Source organism: Neoarius graeffei, chromosome 5, assembly GCF_027579695.1.
Source record: "Neoarius graeffei isolate fNeoGra1 chromosome 5, fNeoGra1.pri, whole genome shotgun sequence".
NCBI classification, from domain to species: Eukaryota; Metazoa; Chordata; class Actinopteri; order Siluriformes; family Ariidae; genus Neoarius; species Neoarius graeffei.
Genome location: NC_083573.1, coordinates 80,183,238 through 80,205,204, shown reverse-complemented (window position 1 = coordinate 80,205,204; position 21,967 = coordinate 80,183,238). Strand labels below are relative to the sequence as shown.

Sequence of the window (21,967 nt, the reverse complement as noted above, 5' to 3'; positions counted from 1 at the left end):
ATAAAACAATCGGAACGGAAACCCATGGAGAACTGACGGAGGAGATACGATTTAACTGTGGACAAGAGATGATGGCGCCACGCCATGGCAACAGCTCATCAGCCTTATGGACAGATGAGCTAAAAACCCATTCACTACGTTTTGAGTTATGTTGTGAAAAGTAAAAAAAAAAATCCTGGATCCCCATACATATCTAGATTTGCATCAAAATCTAATCAATTGTTCCTTGGCCCATCTTTCCTCAAAATTTCATCAAAATATGCTCAATACTTTTTGAGTTACATTGGGAAAAGACAAACAAACGGAGGTGAAAACAAAACCTCCTCCAACAAAGTTGGCGGAGGTAGCAAATTCAGTCCCTCATTCATTCACCTCTCAGTACCGTCATCCAAATCCTATCCCAGGAACACTAGGCACGTAGTAGGAGAATATACCCAGGATGCCATGCCAGTCTGTTGCAGGACAGCATTCATACATATTCGCACCCTCGTTCACACCTAGGAGCAATTTAGCATCGCCAATCTGCATAACAGCATGCTTTTGGGAGAAGGGAGGAAACCAGAGAACCCAGATGAAACGCAGGGTTCAAATCAAATGCAGGAGCCTGAAGCTGTGAGGGGTAATGCTCCCTGCTGCACCAATCCATCAGTGTTACTGCTTTCTGTCTATTAGACAATATGTACTGATTGTATTAATAGTACTGTGTTCGGTTTGGACATCTTCATCCCTAGAAGCACGTTCATGACATAAAAACTGTCTTCAAAAACTGAGTTTGTGCCACAGGAATGAATAAAAGCAACTGCCTGAGTTAAATATTGCCTTTAGACACCTGTACACCATGATAAAGGACATGTTTTTAAAATAAGGTCATCATTTTACATCATTCATTTCATCCAAGACATGGATAAAATTCATGCAAGCCACACCAACACAGAGAACGTTAGGAATTTTTTTAAACATTTTTTTTTTATTCACACCCATTTCTAGTCCACTATGTTAGAATGGCACATCAGCGTCACTCCCCTACGTTCCTATGTTGTTCGTTTGTACTTCTGTACACACTATAAAAAGTCTATAAATAATGCTTTAAAAATCAAGTGGGCCACAAAGCCTTTATGTGAACTCTCTGCCGTTAATCACTACTGACCAGTTCAATTTTTTCTTTTCTTTTTTTCTTTTCTTTCTTTTTTTACAAAAAGGCCCATAATGCATTTTCTACACAGTTGAGAAAAAGGCATTAAAATACATGGTCTGATGCCTGTAAAGCACTTAAGAACTAAAGAACAGAACAGTACAGTATGAGAAATAAAGTACAGATGATGGTTCAAAAAAAAGGAAAAAAAAGAATAGTTCATTGAGACACAAGAACAACACAATGCACGTAAGAGTACCACTGACACAAAACGTGAATTCTCCAATTTAGCATTTCATAGAAACAAATTTGCAAACTTGAAGTAAACAAATAGAATATATACACTGAGGTAAAAAATACATTGGTCTTTGAAGGAGGTATTTTTTCCCCTCTGGATTACTTTCTGACCTTTTTTTTTAAACTAATTAAGCCTTTCACCTTTTTTTCTTCTTTTAAGAATTTCCTTAAAAACCAAAATGATGCAAACGTTAGAAATCATTCACATGCAGTGCATCATTCTACATGGAATACAAAACACAATATAGTCAAACTTAGGCACCAAATGAAACTGGATAAAGCTTTCTTCTGCCTTTCTGTCACGTACACGCACACAAACACACGCACGCATACGCACCCACACAGAGTGAGAATGAAAAAGCACCTTGGTTGGCTCTGCAGTCCTTTATTGACCCAGACTCCTGCTTTCTCCATGCCTGTCAAATTAAATCAGCTCCACTGTTTCAATACCTACTGGTGATCTGTGGTGCTACCGGGCCACCGTCCCTCCAGGATCTTTCTCACAGTGTCCGGATGTTGGCATAGATAAAGAATCGAACTGTAATAAATAACTTGGCAATTGCCAGCAGAAAGCCTGAGGACTGTGTTACCGTACACGTTTGCATAACTCACTATCCCGTCTGTACGCCCTCTTCGGCATGTGCATGACCTTCGTTGAAATTGCTCAGCGAGTCATGCTCTAATTGGTGGCATACTAACTGGTGGGAATGTTGAGTTTAAGGTTTACGTTCGCGTCTGCTGCATTCAGGAGAGACCTTTACCTTCCTGGAATTATTCCATGTAAAAAAAAAAGGCATGAATTAAACTGAGCTAGTCTTTTGTGCAAATACCTGTGCATGGTTGTATGAAAAAGCTGCATAAAAAGCAAACACACCACAGTTGATCAGCAGACGGCTGTGCAGGAGTCTGGGCCACCTAACAGGACTCTGAATGAAAATGTTGTCAGTTAAATCCACCCCAGATGAGTGTATCCTTGCCCATGTTCAAGGGTGCAGATGGGTTTGGAGGCACAGGAGTAAGTGACATCGAGAGCAAAAGAGCGGTAGAGAGGTCGAGGAGCCTGTCTGAACAGCTCATGCTTTCCTACTGTACATAACACGACGTTAAATATATGAAAATATCTCCTACAAGACGGTATGCAGTGAGGGAGTGAGTGTTATAGAGAGAGTCCTCTCACTCTCACCCGCTCGCATGGAACCGGAGGTGCAGCGGGATGGATTTCCTGTTAAAAGTCATAGCTGGTGTGGTTTGACCTGACAAGGCCAGGAGGATACCTGCATGTCACTGTGAGGAAATACCTGGATATGCATGTTTTGGCGTCTAAATAGGTCACTGCTGAATCTGTAAAGAAAAAAGGCTGCTGGTGATTTAAGACAGAAATGTGACGGACGAAAAAAATGCACGTCGGCCCAGTAACGTCTGCAGTGGCACGATGAAATACGTTTCCCAGAAAGTATGATTACGCTCGCCTTCGATGAACCTTCGCAATAATAAATGACCAAAATTTCATTTTCCCTTTTAGACCGTATGATATATCATACTTTCTGGAGGGGATGTGCTCTATCCTTGACCATACTGGGTTCACTTGAACTGCTTCGGCTGTTCAATTTTTTTTTTCTTGACCAATTGTATGTGCCACAGGGCCACCAAGCTAACAGACAAGTTACATACATTTAGATACTTATTTACAATGTACATATTTATACACACTTCCTCCATCATACAGTTACTCCACTCAGAATTTTTCTCAGCATGTAACAAGAAGTCTTTTTGGGGGAAAACAAAAGTGACAGATCACTGTACTGGAGCAGAAAAGAGAAGTCTGTGTCCTCTAACCAAAAAAAAAAAATTCATTTAATGTCTGCCAGTTAAAAACAACAGCCACAAAAAAAAATGAATCTGGTATCATATGCATACTTTTATCTAAAATGAGTGAATGGATATTTCATATATATATATATCTGGTGTAAAAACACGCCACATGTTCAAATAACCAAATCGAGCAAAACCTGAGGAGAGAAGAATGATAAAAAGAAAAAAATAAATAAATGAAATTTAAGCTTGCTAGCTGGCAAAAAAAAAATTGTTTTGAATTGTTATGAAACAAAGGTTGTCCAACATAATTTAAAAGCACTGTGGAATGACAGAATTTCAGGAATGGGCCTTGAGCCGAAAGCTGTTCTATTCAACTTTTGCTAACCAGTTTACCAATCATTGTGAGAATTGAAATCCTTTTTTCTGCTCCTGTACAGAGGCAGAAAATGCAGCAAATCTGCCTTAAGACACAATCAATCCAAGTTTTTTTTTTTTTTTTACTAGTAAAAAGAAACAACACAAATTAACATCCATTTGCCACACTAATAAACGAGCACAGTGTGTTGTGTCTGATGAGAGATTATTCCCCCTCCCACTCCCCCCATGTTTTGGCTAAATGGTATAAAAGTGTGTGTATATAATCAGTATAATCACAGTACAGGAATGCACTCTAAACATGCCGTGCTATAAAGAGGCCATCTTGGCCACTGGGTGTTAATTATGTTTCGCTCTAAAGTGCCAAAAAAAAAGCATCAGACAAATAAAACAGACTAAACATGATGCGCATGCTAAGTACCGTACCTCAACCAGCACTATAGCTTTAAAATGGATGCTTTATAGAAAGCAGACATTCCTCAGTCATCCAAAATATTTTTATAATTTGGATTATAAAGGCCTTGATTTATTTTCTATACCACAGCAACTCGGACAGTAGTACTGGCTACAAAGTTTCTGTACAGTGACTAATATAGTGGATGCTCCATATAAATGGGTTAAAAAAATCAAGTGATGAAGTTTCCTGTGTGCTTATTTAGCATTTTGGGAAGGAGACTCCAGTGTCAGCACTTTATAACAGTCAGAGGTAAAGCTGTAACAAGGAAGTCTTCAGAAGGAGGGCTTTCCGGTTTGTTTTTTCATGTATTTTTTTTTGTATGATTAACATGAACTAAGTTGTAACATAAAATGTAACTATAAACAGATAAAAAGTAAAATATCCATCCATCCATCCATCCATCCATCCATCCATAACCACTTATCCTGTTCAGGGTCGCAGGCAAGCTGGAGCCTATCCCAGCTGACTATGGGCGAGAGGCAGGGTACACCCTGGACAAGTCACCAGGTTATCGCAGGGCTGACAGAGAGACAAGCAACCATTCACATCTACGGTCAACTTAGAGCCACCAATTAACCTAACCTGCATGTCTTTGGACTGTGACAGAAACCAGAGCACCCGGAGGAAACCCACGCGGAGAACATGCAAACTCCACACAGAAAGGCCCTTGCCAGCCGCTGGGCTCGAACCCAGGACCTTCTTGGTGTAAGGCGACAGTGGTAACCACTACACCACCGTGCCGCCCAGTATAATGTCTAGTAAAAAATGTAATTGTGGCAAATTGCTGTGATATAAGAGGAATGAAACCTACGAGGACATGCTGTTATCAGAAAATAATCAATTTCAGGCTAGTTCACACTAACCCAGTGTAAGATCGTTTTCCTACAACCGCGCATCACAGAGACCTTTCAAAATGTGATACTAGAATCCCATTCAGGTTTGCCTGACTGACTGTAAGCTTATTTGTGTGGCAAAAGGACGTCTTTCGACAGATGTCACAAACAAAACTGATAGATTTGTTGCTACATTTAATCCTTCCATTATACAGACTATTAACCCCACTGTTTAAGGACAATTATTTGAAACATCACTTTTTTCTTTTTTTTAAATAAACAAAACAGGAACATCCAATGCTATTGGTCCCTTAAGGCTTGCTCAATGGATATTTGAAGCAGTCAACAGGATTTTTCTTAAAAGTTACATTCTACACACACAAAAAAAAGAGTTGCCATAAAATGGTGGAAAACCTATGGCTTAGTAAAGATCTATTTGCTATATAGATAAATGAATATACCCCATCATCTTTGCAACAATGAAAAGAAAGAGTACCATAAGAAAGACCATTTTTTACACAGCAACTTGAGTAATGCTGATGTGTCCAACTTCAAACACTGCAATGAGTTTTTATTTAGTCATACTGCTCATAGGATTTTTTTTATTTCTTCTTCTTTTTTTATTTTTTGTCCAGTTTTCTGCATTAAGCGCCAGTCTGTAAGAGCAGCTCAGTTTATCCAAATCTGTGTCAAGTTAAGAACAAAAGAGAGTGCATTCAGGGGAAAAAAGAGGCCCGATGTGGCCACATTAGGTCTCAGAGCATCCTCTTTCCAGATCATTGGGTCAAGGAGGTGTGAACATGCGACAGCCTTTCAGCTTTACTGGAGATGAACTGAGGTCTGAGCTGAAACGTCCCTCTGTGCTGCACTGAAGATGATGATGAAAAGGATAACAATGATGTAAAACTGAAGAAATGGCACCAGCAAGTTGTGTGTGGTGGCCCCTTGCTAACGTTCGCTGTGTGTGCATAATAAAAACGGACTCCATGACAGACTCGTCCGTGAGCCTGCGATGGCGGCGCTCGTTCTTGCGTTCTTTCTCTCATTTAGACGGACAGCGAAAGGTAACGGGGCCGAGCCACAGCATGAGGGAACGTTGGTTTAAAGCAGTGGCACTTTCCGGTAACACCTGGCTTGGAGGGCACGGATGCCATTGTTGCTGTTGAAGCTGTTGTAACTGTTGCCGTAGTAACAGAACATATCAAGATATAAAATATAGGATAGGATTTCTCTATATTGCATATGTTGCAGCATGTTTGCCGAGACTGAATGAGGTCATGTCCAGTTTGTTGGAAAAGAAAACAAAACAAAACAACCCAAAGCAAAAAAATAAGTTACAAAAAATAACCAAGTGTTAAGGAAAGAGAGAAAACACTAGGTGCAAATTCCCTATCGAGTATGTCTCCAGCAAATCTCATCTCTCCCACACTAACAGGAAAAAAAGTACCTGACCATGAAATGACCTTTGCTGGCTAAAGTCAATCATTCAAAGCAAAAGAAAATAAAATCCAAACAAGCCTTCATTCTTAGTGCTCATGTCCTCCCTATCGTTCTCTCCCCTCACGCACGGAGGACGCAAATCGTAATGCAATAATCATGGATAATCAGAAAAATGAGCATGACCATTATAATGAACAGATATTTGATAACGAACAAGCAAATAATAATAATAATAATTAATAATAATAATATGCCAAGGTGTGTAGCTCTCCCGGAGCGCAGGCCTACATTTTAATCCCCTCCTGCTGGCTGAGCTGAGAAAGCGTCTTCTTGATGCGCAGGGCGGTGAGGCGAGCAGCTCCGTTGGCATACCAACATTCTCGCATGATCTTCGCCATCACCCGCAGAGCCTGAACATAGTGAGACACAGAAACATCGAGTCAGACTCATAGGAACAGACAGACAGACAGCAAACATGAGCCTAATGGTTAGAGAAGCAACTTTGGGATCAAAAGGTTGTTGGTTTGATTCCCTGGACCAGCAGGAATGGCTGAAGTGCCCTTGAGCAAGGCACCTAACCCCCAACTGCTCCCCAGGCTGCTCTGGTTATATTGTATGTCGCTCTGGATAAGAGTGTCTGCTAAATGCCTGTAATATAATGTAATGAGCCTGTCTCACAGTGTATGGTTCAGGAATGTATAAAATCCTGTTCAAGTCAAGTGCAAAAGTTTGCACACCCTTAAAACAAAGCAAATTGGGTCTCAATGATTCTCCTTTATCATCAAAAAACTAGTCAATAGTGTATGTTAATAGTGGAAAAAAAAAGACAATCAAAATTATACTTTCATTAATATATACAGTGCGCTCCATAATTATTGGCACCCATTGCAAAGATTAGTAAAAAGGGTTAGAAAAAAATCCACCTAGAATCAAGCTTCTGCCATGGCCCCATTGAGAATCTGTGGGGTGAGCTGCAGAGGAGAGTGGACAAGAGATGGCCTAGGACCCTGGATGATCTGAAGAAATTCTGTAGAAGAAGGGTCTCAGATGCCCTGCTCTGTATTTCCAAACCTTATAAAATGTTATAGGAGAAGATTCAGTGTTGTTTTGCTGGCAAAGGGAGGTGATATTAAATGCAGGGGTGCCAATAACAGTGGCATATATTTTTTTGGTGAGAATTTATTTCAATAAAAAGGTTGGATTTTTTTTTTCTTCATTTTTTCAGTGACATGAAGTTACTTCGTAGGTGGATTTTTTTCAAACCATTTTTACTAATTTTTACAAGGGGTGCCAATAACTGTGGAAGACACTGTAATATATGAGGTTTTCCTGAACTAAAATGCTGCTCTTTTGCATGCATCTCGATCAGACCTAAAATTCTAGCATTTTAACGTTTCTTTACTGAAGGACACGGAAGGACCTCAACATTTATCACCTATCTACTTACAAAAAAAATAATAATAATAATAATAAAATTAAATTCCTGCCAATTCTAAGCTTACAACAGGAAATGAGTCACCTGAGGTATTCATTACAGCACTTAAACACGTATCTCATCATCACTCTTCACTCAATTTATCTCTGTTCACACTAACATCACTGGGGAAATAATTGCTAATTAAATCCTCCCATTCTGTTGGATAAATTTCATGTTATTCATGTCTTTTTATGAGGTCATTAAAACATTTAAAAATATATATATATAACTGGCTTAGGCGGCACGGTGGTGTAGTGGTTAGCGCTGTCGCCTCACAGCAAGAAGGTCCGGGTTCGAGCCCCGTGGCCGGCGAGGGCCTTTCTGTGTGGAGTTTGCATGTTCTCCCCGTGCCCGCGTGGGTTTCCTCCGGGTGCTCCGGTTTCCCCCACAGTCCAAAGACATGCAGGTTAGGTTAACTGGTGACTCTAAATTGACCGTAGGTGTGAATGTGAGTGTGAATGGTTGTCTGTGTCTATGTGTCAGCCCTGTGATGACCTGGCAATTTGTCCAGGGTGTACCCCACCTTTCACCCGTAGTCAGCTGGGATAGGCTCCAGCTTGCCTGCGACCCTGTAGAACAGGATAAAGCGGCTAGAGATAATGAGATGAGATATACATTTCCCTATGGAGAGCACGGAGCTATCTAGTGACTTGATGTTCATTGTGCAAGGAAAGATTTTTACTGCTGCTTCTGTTAAACTGGCTCCTCTTTTGTTAAACATTCCTACAAATGCCTTTATTTGTCACATGTACACTCAAGCACAGACTTAAGCACACAGTGAAATTCGTCCTCTGCATTTAACCCATCTGAAGCAGTGAACACACGTGAGCAATGAGCACACACACATACTCAGAGCAGTGGGCAGCTATGCTATAGCACCCAGGGAGCAGTTGGGGGTTAGGTGCCTCGCTCAAGGGCACTTCAGCCCAACCTCAGGCCATGGCTGCCCCATGTTAACCTAACCACGTCTTTGACTGTGGGGGAAACCAGAGCATCCGGAGAAACCCCATGCAGACATGGGGAGAACATGTGAACTCCACACAGAAAGGCCCCCATCGGCCGCTGGACTCGAACCCAGAACGTTCTTGCTGTGAGGTGACAGTGCTAACCACAACACCACCGCGCCATCCCAAGTAGAGAATGCTAACTGCCAGTAATTAACTTAGTCAAACTCTTACTTTAAAAAAAAAATCATTTGTGGTTGTTTGTCAGAAATGAAGCCGCAGCGACAGCTGATGGGTTTTCCCACACCACGACACATAATAGCTAAATTTGCATCTCCCTTTTAGAATGTGATCTTAATATTTCTTTTGCTTTAGTTATTCAGTCTGACCAGTTTAGCATCCTCTGAGCAGTTTGTAGCACCTCACCCCGGTACCCACAAACGTTTCCCTCGCAAGAATCAATCCAAAACATCCATCCATTATCTGTAGCCGCTTATCCTGTTCTACAGGGTCGCAGGCAAGCTGGAGCCTATCCCAGCTGACTATGGGCGAGGTACACCCTGGACAAGTCACCAGGTTATCACAGGGCTGACACAGTGACAAACAACCATCCACACCTACAGTCAATTTAGAGCCACCAATTAGCCTAACCTGCATGTCTTTGGGGGAAACCGGAGCAAACCCACGCACACACGGGGAGAACATGCAAACTCCATGCAGAAAGGCCCTCACCGGCCTCGAACCCAGGACCTTCTTGCTGTGAGGCGACAGTGCTAACCACTACACCACCGTGCCACCTCCATTCCAAAACATTTTCAAACTATTTCTCTCTTTTGAATCTGTTTTGGCCGGCTGTCCTTCTCACTCAGGTCCACCTACATTTCCTTTGTAAAATTCTACTGTTAGATAAAATGCAAAACAGTACATTTTCCTCTTTCCATTCAACTCTATGATCGGATTTTTATAAATTCAGCTCATATTAAGCTATGAGGATGGAACCAGATTGGCTTCACTTGAGATATCCACAGATAAAGTCAACAGAAGAAAAGTTTCTACTCTAATCCTGCCTGCAATAACACCTGAGATCAATTATAAATGTTGTATACACCGAGTGAACACACGCCTATAGCATAGTCACAGAACTGAGCAAATCAATCTATATTTTTTTACTCTCTGTGCACTCGGATCATCGGGTCAAGACAGCAGATGGGTTCACGGCAGATCTGAGCTGGAGTTCTTCAGGTTCTACACTTCTGCTTATTCTACAGGGTGTTCAAAATATCAGGACTCACCGAGAATATGTTGAACGAATATGTCGATCTGAATATGTTGAGTAAAATCTGCAAAACCATGATACAGCAACTGAGGCAATCCGTAGAGTGTTGTAAATAAAATTTCAATAAATAATAAATACAACCCCAAGTCAGAAAAAGTAAGAACAGTATGTTGAAATTAAAACTGAAAACAATGATTTTGTAAATAATCTTTGACTTGTATTTCACTCAAAGCAATACAACAGCACATTATTTGTTCTACCTCATGAATTTTATTGGGGTTTTTTTTCTCAAATTAAATACACTTCACTTTTGATTCTTGCAACACATTTCAAAAGAAGTTGAAACAGTAAAGCATTCACCACTTTGTAATGTTTCCGTTCCTTCTCACAACACTTAAAATATGTTTAGGGACTGAAGACACCAAGCGATGAAGTGTTTCAGTATTGTTGTGTCCCATTCTTCCCGCAAACAGATCTTAAGGTGTGAAACAATACAGGGTCGTTGTGATATTTTTCATTTAAAAATTCGCCACACATTCTCTAATGGGGGACAGAGGGGACAGGCACCCTCTTCTTCCACAGCCATTCCTTTGTAATGTGTGCAGAATGTGGTTTTGCATTGTCTTGTTGAAATATCCCTGGAAAAGATGTCATCTTGAAGGCAACATGCATTGCTCCAAGATCTCAATGTACTTTTCTGCATTAATGCTGCCATCACAGAAGTGTAAGTAACTTTTACCGAGGGCACTGACATGACCCCATACCATGACAGACCCTGGCTTTTGGACTCGTTGCTGGTAATGGTATGAATGGTTATTTTTGTCTTTGGTTCACAGCACACAGCATCCATTTCTTACAAAAAAGGCCTGGAATACTGATTCATCTGACCACAATACAAGTGTCCACTGTGTGACGGTCCATCCCAGATGCCTCCGAGCCCAGAGAAGTCAAGGGCACTTCTGGACACAGTTAACACAGTAAAATTTTAACTGGTATTTGTGAATGTAATTCCGTTCTGTAGTGCTTGACAAAGGTTTGCCATAGAATGATGGTTCTTGATGCAGTGCCATCTGAGGGATTGGAGATCACGAGTGTTCAGCTTAGGCTTGAGCCCTTGCCCTTCACGCACCAAAATTCCTCCAGATTTCTTGACTCCTTTAATGATATGCACCGCAGAAGGTGAAATATTTCCAAACCTATCTCAGCTAACTTTTAATATATTACATTGCCCAATGTATCTCATCTCATCTCATTATCTCTAGCTGCTTTATCCTTCTACAGGGTCGCAGGCAAGCTGGAGCCTATCCCAGCTGACCACGGGCGAAAGGCGGGGTACACCCTGGACAAGTCGCCAGGTCATCACAGGGCTGACACATAGACACAGACAACCATTCACACTCACATTCACACCTACGGTCAATTCAGAGTCACCAGTTAACCTAACCTGCATGTCTTTGGACTGTGGGGGAAACCGGAGCACCCGGAGGAAACCCACGCGGACACAGGGAGAACATGCAAACTCCACACAGAAAGGCCCTCGCTGGCCCCGGGGCTCGAACCCAGGACCTTCTTGTTGTGAGGCGACAGCGCTAACCACTACACCACCATGCCGCCCCTACCCAATGTATATTATGTGCAATATGTGCCTATATCATGTCGATTACACACATACTCCACATTAAAACAATTAACAAGCAATGCATATAGCCTGAAAATTCAAACATGGTATTTCAGCAAAACTAAACATTTTTTTTGTTATGTTAGTGTTCATCTCTGATGTCACAATAAATAAAACTATGCAGTCGTATTTGTGTAAAATCCTGTAAGATTAATCTACGTTGTTGGTCTACATGTTTCTTTGTCTTCTGCTGTTCTGTATCCTTTAGCTTGTAAACAGACTCTCATGCACAGCTGTCTATGAGGGGAGCTCAAAGCGTGACTTGTTTTTATGTCAGTGATGTAAAAGTGAATTACACTCCACAATTGTAGGGGGGCCTAAGAGCAAAAAATATCAATTCTAGCATAATGGGGCTTTAAGTCAGAACAACAGCAACAACAAAATCACTGTATGATCATCCGGCTTTGAACCACTCAAGGATATGCAGCTTAATATTTACAAATAAGCACAGTTAAAGAATGATGCATTGGGTGAGTTATATAAAATATGCATTAATTCTCTTGATCATGTCCTTGATATTGAAAAAAGATTCAGAGAAAGTGATATTAATGCTACAAGTAAAATGATGCAGCCTGTAAGAAAATGAAGAGAGCTCAGCTGAATGCAAAGCTTTCGAACTGTAGGGAGGAAAATAAATTAACACAAGTGGACAAAATTCTCTCCCTTCTCCCACGTGTGCTCTTTTTGTTCCTCAATCCTGAGCGCACAGTGGGACTTTCACAAGCACATAAATTATATTTTGAAGAGAAAATATTCAGGAGAGCAAACAAAAGGCTTGGTGTGCTCAACCCTGCCTGCACATTCGCTCAATCTCTGCATTGACGGACACTTGCGCTCTCGCTCACAAAATTAAGACATGCTTTTTTTTAGCGTTAAATAACTGTGAAATTAGTAGTACACTGACAATCACAAACCTTAGTAAATCAAGTTGCATGATTCATTTACATACTGCCTGCCCCAAAATTTTGCAGTCTGAAAAGGAACCTCCTACAAATATATATGCAACGAGGTCAGTCCACAGCGTTCCATCATTAACTTTTCACTGTGCATCTTTAGCAGATCCTGACAGCAGTTTTTGAAAACCAAAACATAGTTTGCACTGGTACAAACTGTTAGTCAGTCTGCCAAAGGTAATTTCTGTCTTCAGAGATCAGAAGTGTTTTTCTTATGCTCGCAGAATCCTGTGAGTGCTTGAGATAGAAGCCTCTCCATATGGCCTTTTACTCAGGAGTGGCATCCATCTCTCCACTCTCCCAGAAAGGCCAGTTTGATGGAGCGTTTCTGAGATGGATGTCCTTCTGTCAGATTCTCCCACTTCTGGAGCCAGGTTCTTGGTCACTTCCCTGATGAAGGCCCTTCTAGTCTGATTACTGGGTTTGGCCAGACTACCAGCTCTAGGAAGAGCTGTGTTGTTGCAAACGTCTCCCATTTCACAACAATGGAGTCTACTGTGCTCCTGGAAACATTCAGATCTTTAGAGGTGGTCCTTGGACTTCATGGCTGGTATTTGGACAGACATGCATTCATCTGGCATGGATATATGCTGAACTGACTGCATCACAATATTGCTACAGATCTGTCAGGTGCACTTTCATGCTGCGAATCTGCCTTTCTACCACATTCCAAAGGTGCTCTAATGCAGAGGTTCTCAACCTTTTCTGCTTTGAGGCCCACCTATTCATACTTGTAACGAATCGGGGCCCATTAAAAAAGATCCCCAATTATTTTGGCTCATCTATTCTATTAGAATCTAATAATGTACTGTAAAGTGTATTAATGTGTTGCAACATCACTCCTTGTTACAGATGGGAGCCCAGGAATTAAAGAAAAACAAACTGGTTTTAATTGTAGGTATTGTATTTAAAACTGTATGGATGTGCCAGAAGCCAACTTAAAACCATGCATGCAGGGCATTCTCAGTCAAAAGGGATTAATGATCCAAAAGTGGAGTCTGGTCCATTAACACAAGAACTTATTGCCATGTTTGTGTACAGCAAACAAGCAAGTTATTAAAACCAAGAAGTACACTCAAAAGAAGTGGATATAGAAACCACTCGATGGGATTAGATCCTTACACGCTATCAAAGAAGGATTTTTCCTTTGAGTTGGAAAATTATCCACCCATTGAGTTCCCCGACATCTCAAACTCCCTGGTGCTGCAGACATCATTCTACACAGACAAACAGATGAAAACCTGGAAGAGCATGGAGGCGTACAAGTTTTTATATGTGGCTGGGTTAAAGATCTGGGGATCAGGACACTACAAGATAAATCCTGTATCGTTTATGCCCGGGTAAGTAAGAATTTCTGGGCTTTTTTACACGCCTTTGCGATGGTTGCCAGGACGCTACAAGTTTTAGTATCGAGTGTCAACAAACCACAGCCACTCAATTCTCAATCCTCCCTGCTCTTCTCTTCCAGCTAAATCATTCACAAAGATCCACAGAAACCTCTCTAAAGACCTGGATATTACATGTATTATATACATGTTAGTTTACAATATGGCGACCACGATCAAACAGTAAACTAAAACAGACATCTGAGGACTTAAGCGTCTCCTGAACTTAAAAACAACACAAAATAACGGAAAATAGCGAGAAAAGTGATTTGCAAATCCAAACGAAATAAATCAAAGGAATTTACAGACCTTTCACGAAGTGATCATTGCAAACTTGAGCGTTCTTCAACTCCGCTCCCTTCCATCAAAGTGAAAGGTTCAAGAGCCACCATTCTCGTCATCTTTTTGTAAAATCCTTTGCCCTTTCACCCTTTATCACTTCATGGGGAACTCAAAATAAGTGTTTATCAGTTTCAAGGTTTGTTTGATTCGAGCAGCGCAAAACAATGCAAGCGGGGGGCATTTTAATGACTAGCAAGGCACCCCAGCAATAGTAACACTTTGTGAACAGTGAGTTCAGCTGACCCCCACTTCATGTCTTGCACATCTAATGAGGCGGATGTGACTTCAGATGTACCCTACTAAAAATCAGCTTCAACTTGAAAAAAAATTGCGGTCTACTAGATGGCGGTTCATGGCCCAGCGGTTGAGAAATTCAGGTCTGGTGACTGAGACTGGGAAGGCCACTGAAGTACACAAAACTCAGGTTCCAGTTTGAGATGATTTGTGCTTTGTGACATGGTGCATTATTATGCTGGAAGTAGCCATCAGATAATGGGTAGATTGTGTCCATAAAAGGGATGCACACGGTCAGCAATAATACTCAGACTCAGGGTGTGACATTCATATGATGCTTGGATCCTGTGTGCCAAGAAAACATTCCTCACACCATTACATCACCATGCCAGCCTGAACTGTTGACAGGTTGGGTCCATGGAGTCATGCTGCTGAAGCCAAATTCTGACCCTACCACCTTTATGTCACAGCAGAAACTGAGGTACATCAGATCTGGTGACCTTTTTACCCCCCAATTTCCAACTGTCCGCTTTTGGTAACTCTGTGTCCACTGTAGTGTCAGATTCCTGTTCTTGGCTGACAGAAGTGGAACCTGAGTGAACTGACACAACATCTATCACTAATCTTTTACTAAAACCACACCAACTGAATGTTATGTTAAAAAAAATTTCAAGCTGAACTTTGGTGGGAGGGCGGCATGGTGGTGTAGTGGTTAGCACTGTCGCCTCACAGCAAGAAGGTTCGGGTTCGAGCCCAGTGGCCGACAGGGGCCTTTCTGTGTGAACTTTGCATGTTCTCCCCGTGTCTGTGTGGGTTTCCTCCGAGTGCTCCGGTTTCCCCCACAGTCCAAAGACATGCAGGTTAGGCTAATTGGTGGTTCTAAATTGACCGTAGGTGTGAATGTGAGTGTGAATTGTTGTTTGTTTCTGTGTCGGCTCTGCAATGACCTGGCGATTTGTCCAGGATGTACCCCGCCTCTCGCCCATAGTCAGCTGGGATAGGCTCCAGCTTGCCTGCGACCCTGAACAGGATAATCAGTTATGGATAATGGATGGATGGAACTCCAGTGGAGGTTCGAGGGAGCTTGACATAAATGGATAAAATGACTACACTTGCAGGAGGGAAAGCTGTCTATCTGTCTGTCTGTAGCTGGAGATTTGAATGTAATGCTGTATTACTAACAGGGTTCCTACTGGCACTCATTATTGACAAACATAATCCATCAGTGATGAAGAGAAAATTACTAGCAGTCGTCACAGTGATGAATGCATTTGTCATCATTATCATAAGCCATCTTTTACAGAAATCCCTCTGTTTGCCAAAATCCAACCCCAGTGAAGAGACGGCGGGAAGCCAGAGTGTAAACAATTAGCATGTGTTTGTGACTAATAAAAATCGGCTACACATAATGACCAAATGAGCACCAAGTTTTTGACCAATCACAATGAATCTTAATCAGCCTGGTGTGGTGGTGTAATTATCTCTGTGTGAACTAAACAATGGTGCAGTCTCAGCTGAGGAAGTTTTCTTCAAGCACTGAAGATGATTTAAGGGCTGAAACAGTCACGGGGGAGACACACTCAGAGCCCCGACTGTCCCCCAGCACATCGGACAGTGTCAGTAATACAGGGCTCTGTAAAAAACACTTCAGAGCCCCTACCGTCCCCAAGCACATCGGACAGTGTCGATAATACAGGAGTCAGTAAAAAACACTCAGAGCGCCTACTATCCCCGAGCACATCGGACAGTGTCGGTAATACAGGGGTCGGTAAAAAACAATCAGAGCCCCTACCGTCCCCGAGCACATCGGACAGTGTCGGTAATAAAGGGGTCGATAAAAAACACTCAGAGCCCCTACCGTCCCCGAGCACATCGGACAGTGTCGGTAATAAAGGGGTCGGTAAAAAACACTCAGAGCCCCTACCGTCCCCGAGCACATCGGACAGTGTCGGTAATAAAGGGGTCGATAAAAAACACTCAGAGCCCCTACCGTCCCCGAGCACATCGGACAGTGTCGGTAATAAAGGGGTCGGTAAAAAACACTCAGAGCCCCTACCGTCCCCCAGCACATCAGACAGTGTCGATAATACAGGGGTCGATAAAAAACACTCATGCCCCTTTTCCACCAAAAGAACCGCTTACATCAGCGGGGGGGGGGGGGGGGGGGGGGGGGAGTTGTTAAGACCAACAACAATAATAAGACCATGAAAGATCGCCATTTTTAAGCGACGAGAAGCAGCAGCTGTACAAACACGAAGTCATCCATTATTATTGTTGTTGTTGTTGCTGCTGCTGCTTCTTCCGTGTTGTTTTTGCTTCGATATTTGCACCAAGGTTTATGCAAACGTAGCGACGTAACTGACGTATACAGCGACGTAATGACGTGGCTTCCCTTAGCACCGCGAGCTATGGAAAAGCAAAGTGGTTCTCAGCTGGCTCGCAAGTTGAACGAGTTGTGAACCAGCACCAGCACTGGCCCCGAACCAGCCCTGGAACTGATTTGGTGGAAAAGGGGTATCAGAGCCTACCCTGGGCCCGCCCATCCTAAGTGTGACGCAACACGAGGGCCTGCTGCGAGCTTAGTCTGGCAAGGCAAGCTATCTACAGCTCTTCCAAGCTCCCGAAAAATCAGGAGCCAATCAACTTTGAGCATCTACAACGGCCCTGGGTAGAGGCGTGCTCAAGGCACTGACGTAGTAGAACTGCGACCGGAAGCCATAGATTGTTTACAGAATCTATGCCGGAAGCGCTTCATTCACTAGAAACATTACGAACATGGAGTAAGTTCTCATTGAAAACGGAGCAAAGAGCAGCCCTGGAGGTATTTATTGAAAGGAAGGACGTTTTCGCCTTGCTCCCGACCGGCTTCGGTAAGAGTTTAATCTACCAGTTAGCCCCGTCGCGTCACATACGTCAGAGGAAAGAGTGATGTGATTGGTTTAAGCTTCATCACACCCTTTTCTGGCTTCGACCAGTAGCAAACTGAGGCATTTCAGAGAGGCGGGTCAACCACGCACTTTGGGAAACGGTTGGGCTTAATATCTTTGCCAGACCAAATGCTCACAGAGCTTTGAAGTCGCGTTAGCCAGACTAATCAGAGCCCTTACCGTCCCCGAGCACATCGAACAGTGTCAGTAATACAGGGGTCGATAAAAAACACTCAGAGCCCCTACCGTCCCCGAGCACATAGGACAGTGTTGGTAATACAGGGGTCGGTAAAAAACACTCAGAGCCCCTACCGTCCCCGAGCGCATAGGACAGTGTCGGTAATACAGGGGTCAGTAAAAAACACTCAGAGCGCCTACCGTCCCCAAGCACATCGGACAGTGTCGGTAATACAAGGCTCTGTAAAAAAACACTCAGAGCCCCTACCGTCCCCCAGCACATTGGACAGTGTCGGTAATAAAGGGGTCAATAAAAAACACTCAGAGCCCCTACTGTCCCCCAGCACATCAGACAGTGTCGGTAATACAGGGGTCGGTAAAAAAACACTCAGAGCGCCTACCGTCCCCAAGCACATTGGACAGTGTCGATAATACAGGGGTCGGTAAAAAACACTCAGAGCTCCTACCGTCCCCAAGCACATCGGACAGTGTTGGTAATACGGGGTCGGCAAAAAACACTCAGAGCGCCTACCGTCCCCAAGCACATCGGACAGTGTCGGTAATACAGGAGTTGGTAAAAAAAAAAACATTCAGAGCTCCAACCATCCCTGAGCACATCGGACAGTGTCAGTAATACAGGGCTCGGTAAAAAAAAAAATGTCAGAGTGAAAGTGCTGTCAGCCAGCAAGAGACTGATGGGCGCTCTGTTTTGGGCGACATGGCACATTGAGTTGCAACCTGCAGTATCATTCTGTGTTCAGTTCATAATTCGACAGGAATTTGGATTCCTTCACTGTTGGTTGTTCCAAGATTCTTCTCGATTCTGTTCAATTGTAAATCAAGTTTTGTGTTGAAGGCTAAAGGGAGTCCTAATACCTCTTTTGAATAATTAACCCCGCCGACAGTAGTAGGAGGGGTTATTATTTTCACCTGCGTCAGTCTGTGTGTGTGTGTGTATCTGTCTGTCTGTCTGTCTGTCTGTCTGTCTGTCTGTCTGTCTGTCTGTCTGTGTGTCTGCAAGATATCTCAAGAACCAATGGATCGATTTGGACCAAATTTTGTAGATGTGTTGCCAATCACCCAGGAAGGAAACCATTAAATTTTGGAGGTCAAAGGTCAAGGTCATGGCAGAACTTCGAAATTTTCGCCCAATGTATTTTAATAGGGAAAAGGCGGGGTTTGCACTCGTTAGAGTGTCCCTGTCTAGTTTCATGCTAAAATAACCTTCAGTAAGCTCAAACTAAAGAGGTTTATTTTAGCTTGATGGTGCACAGGGGCCCAAAATCTAGTCTTTCTGATTAGAGGCTGGAGTGGAGCCTAAATTTTATATGTAACGGAGAGGCCTAGCTGTATCTGTACAAATATTTGAATTGTGCCAGTTTGGTTGGTATAAACCTGTATTAAGTCCACTTTGATATGTCAATAACTAAGAACAAAAAATACAGACTAAGTAAAGAAAAAATAAGAAAAAGTGAAGAATACTTGTTTTATTTCATTTTTCAAGGAAAAAGGTGGAGAATATTTTTCAGAACCCGGGGGGGGGAGACGCTGTTACTGTGTTACATTTATTACGCACTTACTGCGATGCCACAGTATAACAGACTTACAATGAAAAAAGAGAAATAAAGAACATGAAATTCTGTTGTTATCTACACTGTCTATGCAACAATGAACTCACAGCAACTTGTAATCATTAATTCATCTCTAGTACACTGCTTCCCCTCACCTGTTTCATTTTTTGTCAAAAACAAACAAGCAAAAAAGAATTTTCTTCTATGTAGCAGATGGGTAATCATTTGAAACCATGTCATGGCCAACTTGCTGAATATCACTGTCCTACTGATTACCTGAAATCCTGCACAAAGCCAAATGAGTGACAGGAAATGAGTGAGAGCAAGAAACCATTTTCATGTAAAGTGCAAAATGTTGGCAAGGTGGAAGTGCAGCTTCTGTGGATAAACATTAATTTCTTCATTGATATTCAGCCCCATCCCCGGAACACTGGGCACATGGTAGGAATACATATTGGAGGGGGCACAAGTTCATTGCCGAGCACCAAAAACATCCATTCACACCTAGCAATAATTTGGGCGTTTCCTCTGGGATTAATAAAGCTATCCATCTGCCTGTTTGTCTGTTGCTTACAGGTTGATATCATGTAAGTTGTCACATTATCATAAGGTTTTTTTTTTTACTCAAGCACAAGTGACATGTGACTCTGCCTGTTTAATCAGCTGAACGTAGCCTTCAGTTAACTATTATCTGTTGGAATGAAAATCAGCATTCACGCCAGCACGTTGCGGATACATTTCAAAATCCTACATGTAAACCAGAACGTCAAGGATGTAGTAGCTCATCTGGCCTGCCATCAAAACAACCATGACGACCAAAACATCACACAGGGCTGAAATGTGACAATGTGAGAGAGAACCAACCTCCACGACTAATTGTTCACAATAGGAAAATCAACAAAGGACTAAATTTTGTTCCCTGAGGCAAGATCGACCCAAAACATCGATCAGAACTTAATTCGCATGACAAATGAGAGAGAAGATGCAATTCTAGTCAGAAGAAAATGTGTTAAGTTGACCTAATTACTAATTTGTCAGGAAAAAAATTGACAATACAATGACCAAGTTTTGTACAGAATGACTAGTTCTTTCAAATAAAACAATCAGAACTGAAATCCATTGAGAACTGAGGGAGGGAGGAGACACTATTGAACTGAAAATAAACAAAGTTGTAAACAAATTGTTTACAACAAGAAAATCAACAAACAAAAGACCAAGTTTTGTTCCCCAAGGGAAGATCGACCCAAAACATCGATCAGAACTGAAATCGAGTGAGAACTGCGAGACGAGATACAATTCTAATGAAAAGTCCCAAAACTCTAATTAGCAGTTCGTTAGCAAAAATTTGAGAATACAATGACCAAGTGTTGTGCAGAAGGTCTAATTCTTTCAAACAAAACAATCAGAACTAAAATCCATTGAGAACTGACAGAGGAGATACGATTTAACTGAATTGTGGACGACGGACGGACGACGGACGCCACGCCATGGCAACAGCTCATCAGGAGCTAATGAAAGTCTAAATCGAGCTCATTGATGACATTTTTATTGTAGGAACCAAGAAAGGTATAAAAAAGTAAAAAAAAAAAAAAAACCTCTGCTTCCATGCACAGCAGTATTAATGCTGATGTGAGGAGGTAATCATGTTTGGGATGAAAAGGCCATAATTTACTTTCAAATTCCTTTTACAGCACCCCGAGAGTTGGCAGTGATCTCTGCATGAGTGTTTCCACGAAAGCAACACACTGTAATCATCTATAAATTGAGTGCGTTTCAGGCATAAAATCATGAAAATAGAACAATTAAAAAAATTATAGAAAGAAAAAAGGTAGTGTCACACAGTATTCCACCTCATCTGGGAAATAAAGTTTCTTGTTTTTCTCGACATGGTGCAACACCTGGCCATAATGCTCACACTGTGTTCAATTCAGAATGAGCTCCTTGGAGAGGTCATTAAAACAGCAGCCGTCTTCACTATTCCCGTTTTAGAAGGTAGCCCCGGTGAAGCAAGAGTGTGTAAATGTAATCTCAGCCCTTTTGCTGTTCCAGCAAGCCTGACACAGCCATGGCTAAGACACCTGCATGTGTGTGTGTGTGTGTGTGTGTGTGTAGGCGGCCGAGTCGTAAACACAGGCAGAATGCACCATCTGCTTACATTACTCTACCAAACGCTGCAGACGTCGCGCGCTAAATCACACCCCACAAACACTGCAGGCAATCAGCCAGGTTTACAATAAACTCGTCTAGGAAGCAGAGCAAATGTGGCATGTTAGTCAATTTGACGCTCTCAAAAGTAAATAAATAAATAAATAAAATTAAACTAAACACAAAATAAGCGAATGAGACCGAGGTCGAGCAGACGCTGATTTGATTACGGAATTGCATTATGGTGAATTAGGCTTAATGTAATTGTGTCTCTTTTCTGTGTAATAAAAAGGACACTAATAAAAGTGGAGTGGAGGACACGGTTGCTGTGGGCTTGATGGATGGCAAACGGCAAACGATAAGAGGAAGGAAATGTGAGAGAGCTCAAAACGCCGCAGTCTCTCTCTCTCTCTCTGTCTCACACATACCTCGCTCCTGGGGCTGCATTTTGAATCAAATGTTTGGCTCTGATAACAGCAATAAGCACACGTAAGAATTTCACTCGTCTC

General features: G+C 42.2%; 1 protein-coding gene across 2 annotated transcripts in view; it reads right to left on the bottom strand.

The window, feature by feature from the left end:
• Positions 1-947: 947 nt before the first annotated feature.
• The window catches only part of tgfbr1b (transforming growth factor, beta receptor 1 b), a 220,073-nt gene continuing 199,053 nt past the window's right edge, over positions 948-21,967 (bottom strand). For both annotated transcript variants that reach the window (XM_060922459.1, XM_060922460.1), the window contains exon 9: positions 948-6,759. In XM_060922459.1, coding sequence (XP_060778442.1) covers positions 6,634-6,759 — 126 coding nt within the window. In that variant the 3' untranslated portion in view covers positions 948-6,633. The remainder of the gene's footprint in view (positions 6,760-21,967) is intronic.